The sequence below is a fragment of the Myotis brandtii genome, unplaced genomic scaffold, assembly GCF_000412655.1.
Source record: "Myotis brandtii unplaced genomic scaffold, ASM41265v1 scaffold112, whole genome shotgun sequence".
Lineage (NCBI taxonomy): Eukaryota > Metazoa > Chordata > Mammalia > Chiroptera > Vespertilionidae > Myotis > Myotis brandtii.
Window position 1 is genome coordinate 3,622,516 of NW_005353838.1, and position 11,401 is coordinate 3,633,916.

The 11,401-nt window shown below is 39.7% G+C and overlaps 1 protein-coding gene across 6 annotated transcripts in view; it reads left to right on the forward strand.

Moving 5' to 3' along the window:
• Positions 1-6: 6 nt before the first annotated feature.
• The window catches only part of UBR3 (ubiquitin protein ligase E3 component n-recognin 3 (putative)), a 186,019-nt gene continuing 174,624 nt past the window's right edge, over positions 7-11,401 (forward strand). For all 6 annotated transcript variants that reach the window (XM_014545642.1, XM_014545644.1, XM_014545646.1 and 3 more), the window contains exon 1: positions 7-169. In XM_014545642.1, coding sequence (XP_014401128.1) covers positions 48-169 — 122 coding nt within the window. In that variant the 5' untranslated portion in view covers positions 7-47. The remainder of the gene's footprint in view (positions 170-11,401) is intronic.

Here is an 11,401-nt window from a genome sequence, read left to right on the forward strand (position 1 = left end):
CCAACTTCGTGGCCTACCGCTGCCGGACGTGCGGCATCTCCCCTTGCATGTCGCTGTGCGCCGAGTGCTTCCACCAGGGCGACCACACGGGACACGACTTCAACATGTTCCGCAGCCAGGCCGGGGGCGCCTGCGATTGCGGGGACAGCAACGTGATGCGGGAGAGCGGGTGAGTGGAGCCCTCCCCCGGGGCGGGGAGCGCAGCGGGAGGGCCGGGCCTGGGTTTTGGGAGACCGGGAATGGGGGTTTGGGGGCCGATCCTGAGCCGTGAAGGGAAAGGAGCAGGGGAGGGAGGGTGCAGGCACCCGGGGATGGAGGGGTCTGAGCTGTCAGCGGCGGAGAGGGGGTGAGATGGAGGGGAGAGCGGAGAGCAGGTTTAAGGATCGGGCTGTGAATTTTCGGGGAAGCCAGGGCGCCTGAGCGAGAGCGAGCAAAGAGCCTGTGCGTGGGGTAGGAGGAGGAAAAGGATTCTTGGGGAATGTGGTATCGAGCTGTCAATGGTGCACTTGTTGGGAAAGGCTGTAGAAAGCGGCGTGCTTCTTGGGAAGAGATGATGGTGTGATTTGGTTTGGCTGGGAGGGGTATTGGACCGAATTGGATCGCGGGGTGATGAGAGGCGGGGAGGTGGTCTTGCAGCTGCAGGGGAGGACAGCGTAGGGAGAAGGACTTCGGAACTGTCAGCGTGTCTGTGTGCGAAGGAGCTCTGGAGCTTGTGGGGGTTGAGGGAGGAGCGAATGGGAGGGGCCTGCACGGAAAGCGGCTGTTGAGCTGTCAGTGGGGTATTTGGTGTGCTGGAATGACATCTAGAATTGGGCTACCGAGCAGTCAGTGATAGACTACCCTCTGTACCAGGAGAACAAACAAAACACCGAGCAAATTAGGAATCAGGTGTGAGCTCTTCTCCAGCTAAAAAGCGCACCTTATTCGCTGTCTAATACATGCCATCTTTCTAAAAGGAGACACTCAAAACAAATGCTTTTCCAATAGGAAGGATGTACCAGGGTGTTGGGACTTGGGACAGAAGACATTTCAGAGATTGCAGCGAGTTAAAGAGTTCGTACATGTAGTGTCTTGGCTTGGGACATGATTCCCATGTTTAGGGAAGTCCTGGGATAAGGAAAAACTTTGTGACCCAGAGAAAATTTTAGCTGGGCAGTAGTAGTCGAAAGAATGCTAGCAAATCTAGTTATTCAAGTTTTTCAAATTTTAAGTCTTATAGAGTATAATCCCTTTAGAAATGGTCACCATTTTCTTCTTTGGAGTACTTGTAGGTTACTGTTTCTCCAGAATGTTTGTATCTACTAGGTGAAAGCAAGGTTCCTGGGATATTAAACATGAATAAGAAGACTTAAGCCACTTACAATAGAATAGAAAATGATAAATTCCTTATATAGTTCAGGAGTTAGAGGAGGCTGCTGTGCAGAGAGAGTAAGAAAAAGGCTTTAGAAAGGAGGCATTTTGAGCCCTGGCCAGTATGTCCAATGGTTAGAGCGTCATCCTGTGCACTGAAGGGTCACGGGTTCGATTCTTGGTCAGGGCAATACCCAGGTTGCGGTTCTATCTCTGGTAGGCTTGAGGCAACTGATGTTTCTCTCTTTCTCTTCCTCCTTTCCCCTCTTCCTAACTCTCTCTCTAGAATCAATGAAAAGCATAGCCTCATGTGAGGATTAAAAAAATTAGATACCTGTCTAGTGTGGCTCAGTGGTTGAGCATCGACTTATAAACTAGGAGGTTATGGTTTGATTCCTGGTCAGGGTACATGTCTGGGTTGCAGGATCGATCCCCAGTGTGGGACATGCAGGATGCAGCTGGTCAATGATTCTCTCTCATCATTGATGTTTCTCTCTCTCTCTTCCTTTCCCTTTCTCTCTAAAATCAATAAAAATATATTTTAAAAAAAGAAAGGTTTTTTGAGATTGCTGCTGCTGCTGCTACTACTACTACTACTACTACTAGTGTTACTAATAACAACAGTAATAGCCCTAGCTGGTTTGGCTTAGTGGATAGAGTGTCAGCCTGCAGACTGAAGGGTCCCAGGTTCGATTCCAGTCAAGGGCACATGCCCGGGTTGTGGGCTCTATTGGTCACATGTTGATCAACAATTCTCTCTCATCATTGATGCTTCTATCTCTCTCTCCCTCTCCCTTCCTCTCTGAAATAAAAAATATATATTTGGAAAAAAATAACAGAAATAATTGCAGCTAATATTCAAGAGCATAAAGCAGGGGTCCTCAAACTTTTTAAACAGGGGGCCAGTTCACTGTCCCTCAGACCGTTGGAGGGCCGGACTATAGTTTAAAAAAAAACTATGAACAAATTCCTATGCACACTGCACATATCTTATTTTGAAGGAAAAAAGCAAAACGGGAACAAATACAATATTTGTATTTGCATGTGGTCCGCGGGCCGTAGTTTGAGGACCCTGGCATAAAGTATAAGACTGACATTCGTTTTTTCATATATATATTATTGTTGATAGTATTGCAGATGTCTCCCATTCCTCCCCCTATACCCCTCTCCTTCCAGCCCTACCTACGCCCCCAGGTGTTTACCACCCTATTGTCCGTGGGCTATGCATATAAGTTCTTTTGGTTTATCTCTTCATGTCTCCCCATCACCAAGTACTAACATTAAAAAAATAGTTTTTAAAATTAATATTTGAATAGGTAAAATATTCATATAGCTAAAAAAAAAGCAAAAAAAAAGCCCAAACATAAACAGTTTGAAGTGTCCCTCCCATCTTGTCTTCCATCTGCCCAGTTTCATCCCACCATTGTTAGTTTCTTAGTGCAAAAACCAACAACGATGAATATGTATTTTGATTTTTCAGTCTTTTTTATGCAAAACATAACATGCCATATGCATTGTTCTACACATCTTGCGTTTTTCACTTATGAAAAGACTTAAGAGATCTTTCCATGCCAATCTGTTTAAAAAAACCAAAACTGCTACATAGTGTTCCATATCATGAAGTTGCCATACTTTGTTTAATCATCACTTTTGATGGATATTTGGTTTCCGTTATGAGATATAAAACCTGGAATATACCTGTCTTTTCAGACCTGTGCAAGAATATCAATGGAATACATTCTCAAAAGTGGGATTTCCAAATTGCCCTCCATGAGGCTTAATACTAAGCAGGGAATGAGACTCCCTGTTTTCTAACAGCCTTATCAACAGTGTTATTAAAAGTTTGGACTTTTATCCACCCATTTGGAAAACAGTGGTCAAATATTAACTGCTTGCCTGGCTGGTGTAGCTCAGTGGTTGAGCATTGACATATGAAGCTGGAGGTCACGGTTAGATTTCTGGTCAGGGCACATGCCTGGGTTGTGGGCTCAATCCCCAGTGTGGGGCGTGCAGGCAGCAGCTGATCAATGATTCTCTCTCATCATTGATGTTTCTATCTATCCCTCTCCCTTCTTCTCTGAAATCAATAAAATATATAACAACGACAATAAAAATATTAATTGCTTTACATGATTTAACTCATTTAATCTTCAACAACTCTGAGATTATTACTGTTATTATCCCCATTGTATAGAAAAGGAAAGTGGGGCACAGAGTTTTAAAAAACTTGCCCAGGATTACACAGACACTAAATTAGGCATGCTGGCTCTGGAGCCTGACCACTCAACACTTCTCTCAACTGTCTCTACAAATAACATTCTTATTCGTACTTCCATTTAATACTGCTGTATTTTTTTAAATATTCCATTCTGTTGGGCCTTTTTCTTTTTAAACTAACACTTTTTTCTTTATATTAGAGGCATTTCAAAACATAGAGGAAGGAGTTGAAACAATTCTTTACTGATATTTAGTCATTTTTACTTCACAGACTAGTTTAAGCATTTAGGAAATCCTCTAAAAACATGAAATTAAGAAATAATATTGATTCTTCTCTGAATTTTGGAACACAGTGGTAATTATCAGGTTGATCTGGGTGAAAAGCAAATCTGATTTCTAATTGTGATGCTTCAGTGTGGGAATGAAACTATGTCAGTGAGTTTCTTTGAAGGTACTCATATAGGTTTAGGGCATCTGGGCAGTAGATAGTATACATACTAATCTTATAGCAATCTATATTTATACCTAAAGTAATTATATAAAGAACAAACAAAGCCCAAAGTGAATAGAAGAAAGGAAAAATAAAGGTCAGAATGGAAAAAAATGAAATGCAGTCTAAAAAAAAAAAATACAAAAGATCAATGAAACCAGGAGCTGGTACTTTGAAAAGATAAACAAAATTGATAAACTTTTAGCTAGACTCATAAAGAAAAATAGAGAGAGGACCAAAATAAATAAAATCAGAAATGAAAGAGAAGTGACAACTGACACCACAGAAATACAAAAGATTAAAGAAAAATTATGAACAATTATATGCCACAAATTAGATAACCTGGAAGAAATGGATCAATTTCTAGAAACATACCATCTTTCAAGAGTGAATCAAGAAGAATACACACACACACACACACACCTACGTGACTGTCTGACCGGTAGGTAGCCATGACATGCAATGATCACCAGGGGGCAGATGCTCAACGCAGGAGCTGCTGAGTTGTGGTGACTTGGTAGCTGCGGTTCTTGTGTGATGCACCTGGAACCAGAGAGGAGGGAGCCTGATTCCAGGGTGCGTCACCCGAGAACCGCCTCTTGCAATCTGGGACCCCTCAGGGTATGTTGGACAGCCAGTTTTGGTCCAATCCCTGCAGGCCAGGCCGAGGGGCCCCACCAGTGCATGAATCCATGCACCAGGCCTCTAGTCAGAAAATATGAGCAGACTGACCAATAACTACTAATGAAATTGGAAAAAAACAACAACCTCCCATCAAATAAAAGTCCTGGACCAGATAGCTTCACAGGTGAATTTTACCAAACATTCAAATAAGAACTAACACCTACTCTTCTCAAAATGTTCCAAAAAATTAAATAGGAAGGAATGCTCCCAAGCGCACTTTACAAGAACAACACTATGCTGATTCCAGACCCGACAGAGACATTTCGAAAAAAGTGAAATACTGTAGGCCAATATCTCTGATGGTGATAGATACAAAAGTCCTCAACAAAATATTAGCAAACTCAATTCAGCAACACATAAAAAAGATTATACACCATGATCAAGTAGGTTTATTGGGATGCAAGATTAGTTCAGTATTCACAAATCCATTAACATGATCAAATCTCTTAGCAAAGTAGGAATAGAAGGAACATACCTGAACATAATAAGGAACATATATAACAAACCAACATCTAACATCATACTTAATGGTGAAAAACTAAAATAGTTTCCCTTAAGGTCAGGAACAAGACACAGATGTCCACTTTCAACACTTTTATTCAACATGGTATTTGAATTCCTAGGCAGAGTAATCAGACACTAAAAAGAAATAAAGGCATTCGAATTGGAAAGGAAGAAGTAAAACTGTCTTTATTTGCAGATGACATGAAACTATATAGAGAGAACCTTAAATATTCCACCAAAAAGCTACTGGAACTGATGAATAAATTCATTAAAGTAGCAGGATACAAAATAAATGCCCAGAATTTATTGTATTTTTGTACACTAACAATGAACTATCAGAAAGGGAAACTAAGAAAACAATCCCATTTATATTTGCATTAAAAAATACCTTGGAGCTCTGGCCAGTGTGGCTCAGTTGGTTGGAGTGTTGTCAGGTGCACTGAAAGGTGGTAGGTTCGATTACCAGTCAGGGCACATACCCAGGTTGTGAGTTCGATCCCTGGTTGGGGCACGTGTGGGAGGCAATTGATCGATGTTTCTCTCTCTCTCACTCTCTCTCTCCCTCCTTCTCACTTCTTCTCTCTAAAATATTAATAAAAAGTACTTTGGAATAAATTCAACCATTAAGGTAAAAGACCTATACTCAGAAAGTTATAAGACATTGAAGAGAGACATCTGTAATACTGTCAACAATAAGAAAAGTAAATGAAGTCATCTTTTCAGGATGGAGCCAACTCTGTCCCACAGTGTATATGTATTTACATGGATTGCATGTGAATCCGATTTTGGGAGAGTACTGTCTCCTTTTAGACAAGGGGTCCACACCTGTTAGAAGTCTACCCTCATTTGCTTTCATTGGAAGATTTTCCTGAAAACATGTAGTGTCAGGTTTCTTAATTTTTAAAAAATACCTTTTTATTGATTTTATAGAGAAAGTAAGGGAGAAGGATATATAGAAAGAAACATCGAGCCCTAACCGGTTTGGCTCAGTGGATAGAGCGTCGGCCTGCGTACTGAAGGGTCCCAGGTTCGATTCTGGTCAAGGGCATGTACCTTGGTTACGTGCACATCCCCAGTGGGCGGCGTGCAGGAGGCAGCTGATTGATGTTTCTCTCTCATTGATGGTTATAACTCTCTATCCCTCTCCCTTCTTCTCTGTAAAAAATCAATAAAATATATATATCAAAAAAAGGAAAGAAATAAACATTGATGAGAGACATTGATGGGCTGCCTCCTGCACACCCCCTGCTGGGAATGGAGCCAGCAACCCAGGCATGTGCCTTGACTGGAAATTGAACCGGGGACCTCTTGGTTCATGGGTCGATGCTCAACCACTGAACAACACTTGACTGGGCAGGTTTCTTAATTTTTAAGTTAGATACTTTCAGCTTGTTATTTATAAAGTTGGTCTGACATTTGTAAGTTAGAATTTGCATGGTATATCTGTTTCCATCCTTTTACTTTTAACTTAAGTATAACTTTATATAGTTATGTTTAAAGTGCATTTACTTAACTAGATTTATAAAGTGATCTTTTTCCACTGTATACAGATATCAAATCATTATGTTGTATATCTGAAACTAATATAATAGTCTATGTCAGTTATATCTCAAAAAAAAAAAGCATTTCTGCTTTTTTTCAATCCATTCAGGCAGTCTCTCTTTTAATTGGTATACTTAGACCATTCACGTTTATTGTAATTCTTTGTATTGTTTTATTAACACCCATCATCTTGCTAGTTTTCTATTTTACATTACATTTTTTACCCTTTTCCCCCAGACAATAAGCCATGAGGTAGTATTTTTGTCCTCATTTTGTGGAGGAGGAAGTTAAGGGTCTTACTCAATGTGTGATAACTAACATAGCTGGGATCCAGATCTTCTGAATTGGAGTCTGTGGAATAAATATTGTTTTGAAATGTGAACCACTCTTTTGCTTATGGATTAACACCTTTTCAGAGGTACTTATATTGTCTGTAACTCGTTGTCCATAGTTACTTTTTCTGGCAGTTATTTATGGTGACAAGGCAATGTGATTTAATCTTTCCAGGCCTTAGGCTGCTTATTTGTAAACGTGCACATAGAATTTTAATGGTAGAATGCACTCTGAAGATCATTTACTACGAACTCTTCATTTTGTAGTTGAGATATACCTTAGATTTTTGAAGCAGCAGTTGAGATCTCTGTATTTTAAATATTTTCCTCATAGTCTAAGAGCACTGGCCTCATTGATTAATAGAACATGGATTAATTTAATAGAATAGGTAGACTTTTGCATTTTCGATTCTATGGTTGTTCATCATTTGGATCCTTGTAGAACACGGAGTTAACATTAATGTGCAGGAATTGGCTGCTTTGTTTTATAAATAAAGCTTTATTGGAACAAATCACACTCATTTATTTATATTGTTCATGGTTGCTTTCACTCTACAGACAGACTTGAGTAGTTGCTACAGAGACTGCCTCTCAAAGCCTAAAATATTTACTATCTGGCCTATAAGAAAAACGTTGTTGACTCATATAATAGAACCATGTTTTTTTTGGGGATCTAAAAATGCACATTCTTTCCCAACTAAATAAGATTATTAGCAAACCTGGGCTGGAGACAGTTTCTGAGGACTTTCCATTTTGTTAAGCAATGCCTCATTATTTATAATAGAATAGGGTTATTATAAGCTATGAGCAGTGTCTTTTTGTCAGGTAGTTTACAAAGATGTGCTGGTTCTTAAAATGTGAGGACATTTTCTTTTTCCCTATAAAGGGACTTAGTTTCTCTTTGAAATCTGCATGAATTTATGTGTGTTGTTCATGTGTATATGTATATATGTAGAGAGAATGAGAAAGAGAAGAAAAGGAGAAGTCTTAAATAATTCTGGTTGAGTTTTGGCCAGTGTGACTCAGTTGGTTGAGTGTCATCCTATGCACCGAAGGGTTGCTGGTTTGATTCTGGTCAGGGCACATGCCCAGGTTGCAGGTTTGATCCCTGGTTGGGTACGGCAGCCTATTGATGTTTCTGTCTCTCTCCCTTTCTCTTCCTCTCTCTATATAATCAATAAAAATATATTTAAAAAAAATTCTGGTTGAAAGGTCCCCTGAGTACAGGTTTTTCCTGCTATCAGAAAAGAGAGTATTCCTATGAAATCTTCTGTAAGCAGAAATGGTACAAAGTGAAAAACAATTACCATTCATTTATATGGAGATTTTTTGAGCATTCTTAGATTCCCCAAATAACCTACCAAATCATACCAGATAACACGCAAAACCTAAAATAACACTAACAATATTAAAAGCAGGAATCATATGATAACTACACAGCCTGTATAAAGTACAAATAATGTATGTATGGTATAGTTTGCCTTACTAGATTTGGGAAGACAGTGAGCACACTGGAAGTTGAGAGGTGGTGATGATGCTGTATTAGGCAGAGTTGATGGAGGTTGGGGTTGTGGGAGGTAGGTGTAGAAGAGAGAGGCAGAGGGTCATCTGTTAACATCTCATCATTGTCTGAATCCATCAGGGCAGGCAGATTATGTCTGCTTGTCTTAATATTGAAAGTTGAGGTCCAAGGTTAGCTGTCTGTTGTGGCTGATGTGGAAGGCTTGATATTCTACAATATGCTTGTCTGCTTAAGCATGACACATTTTTCTATCATACAATTCTTTGTAGGCTCAAAACATCCTGCAAACTTGTCCTAAACCTACATGTCCTTTCAAAATTAAAGTCATACTTTTCTGTAGTCATTGCAGCAAGGTCATTCATAGTGAAAAATCTCATGCAAGTGCTTCACCTTCAGTTCCTGGATGACTTCATTTTCGGTTGACTTCATTTGCTATTGCATTAGTTTTTGGTTCATATCCTTTCCTCTTGCAATTAATTGCATTAGTTCTTAATCTGTAAGTTGTTGGTCACGGGTTGCCAAAACCTCTTCAACATCATTTTGTTTTTGTTTGTTATTCCTTCCTGAGGATATTTTTCCCGTTGATTTTTAGAGAGTGGAAGGGAGGTAAGGAAGGAAGGAAGGAGGGAGGGAAAGAGAAGGAAAGGGAGGAGGGAGGGAGAGAGAAAGAAACATTGGTGAGAGAGACACACATTGATTGGTTTCTTCTTGCATGTGCCTTACCAGGGGCCAGGGACCAAACCTGCAACCCAGGTACTTGCCCTTGACCAGTATTCAAACCTGAGACCCTTCAGTGCATGGGCTGACGCTCTAACCACTGAGTACACGGGCCAGGGCCAACATCATCTTTATTAACTTCCACAAACCCAGCTTTCATTAAAAAAGAACAACATCAACCTTTATTGTTCAAAGTATTACATATGTCCCCTTTTTTCTCCAATTGACACCTTATAACCCACCCCTGTCCCCTGCCTCAGACTTCCACCGCCCTATTATTTGTGTCCATGGGTTATGCATATATGCATACAAGTTATTTGGTTGATCTCTTCCCACCCCCCCACCCTTGCCTTCCTTCTGAGATTCTACAATCTGTTCCATGTTTCTATATCTCTGCATCTATTTTGTTCATCAGTTTATTTTGTTCATTAGATTACACATATGAGTGAGATCCTTGTCTTTCTCTGTCTTTTTTCACTTAGCATAATACTCTCCAGGTCCCTCTATGCTGTCTCAAAGGGAAAGAGCTCCTTCATTTTTACTGCTGCATAACTTCCATGGTGTAAATGTACCACAGCTTTTTTATCTGTTCATCTACTGATGGACACTTGGGCAGTTGCCAGATCTTTGCTATTGTAAATTGTGCTGCTATGAACATAGGGGTGCATACATTCTTTCTGATTGGTGTTTTAGGTTTCTTAGGGTTGAGCATCGCTCCATGCACCAGGAGGTTGCCGTTTTGATTCCTGGCCAGGGCACAGTCTCGATCCCTGGCAGGGGAAATGCAGGAGGCAGCTGATCGATGTTTCTCTCTCCCCCTCTCCATTCCTCTAAAATAAATAAAACATATTAAAAAAATTGTTCATTGCTTTGTGACAGTTTCCTCCAAATGCCATTTTTCATTCAGACTGTTAGCCCATTGAGAGCATCTCTAAGGTTGGTGATTGCCAATTTTATATTGTACTCTTTCCAGATCTCTTATAAAGACGCTTCAGAGTTGCCCTTTCTGTCATTGGCACTTACAATAAAACACGTCACATTTTTTATATGATAAGCCCTAATTGTGCCTTTTAGGTTTTGGTCACATGGTGGCCGCAACTGTATTGTATTCAGCAGTAAGAACACAACATAAATGTTACCACCATACTTGGTAATGCCAGGTGGGTGAGCAGCACGCTTATTACCGGAAAACACCTATTATCAAGGTTGGTTTCTTTAAGGTATTTTTCAGCAAAAGGACTAATGTATCTACTCATGTATTCAGAAAAATATCACTTGGTTATTCCGACTGCTTACATGTGAATGAAACAATAAGAAGTATATTTTTATCAACACCTTTAAGTGTCTTCTATTTTTCTGAATAGCTCTACCACAGCTCACTGCAAAACAAACATTAAACACTGTTTTTGCCTTTTTTTGGAAGAGCAAAAATCCTTTTTGGATTTCTTTCGGTTAGCAAAATCAGTTACTAATATATGTCTTCCATTAAATTGAAGTGGTGTAAAGTGAAATTTTAGAAAACAGGGATACTTATATATAGTTCATTAAAAAAAAATAGAAACAGACCTATAAGGTAGGTAGGTGTTCTTTATCTCTGAAATTGTTATTGTAATGTGTTATCATAGTTTTGTGAATATTTCTCATTATCTACTCATATTACTCTGAAAGAAAAGACGTTTAGGTTTTTATAAACCTGAACTTTAACATTAGTTAACCCTTCTCATTGACATAAAGGAAAATGGTACTTTCTATTAAGTTTATTAGGAGTAATATTGAGAAGGGTTTTTAACTCAGATTCTGAGTTTCTGTATTAGTATATCTTTTTTTTTTTGTAAACATCTTTTTTTTTCCTTTTTTAAAAAAAATTTAATCTTTATTGTTCAGATTATTACAGTTGTTCCTCTTTTTTCCCCCATAGCTTCCCTCCACCCGGGTCCTACCCCACCCTCTGTCCTTACCCCTCCCCCCCCCACCACTGTCCTCATCCATAGGTGTATGATTTTTGTCCAGTCTCTTCCCGCCCCCCCCCCGCCCCCTTCCCCC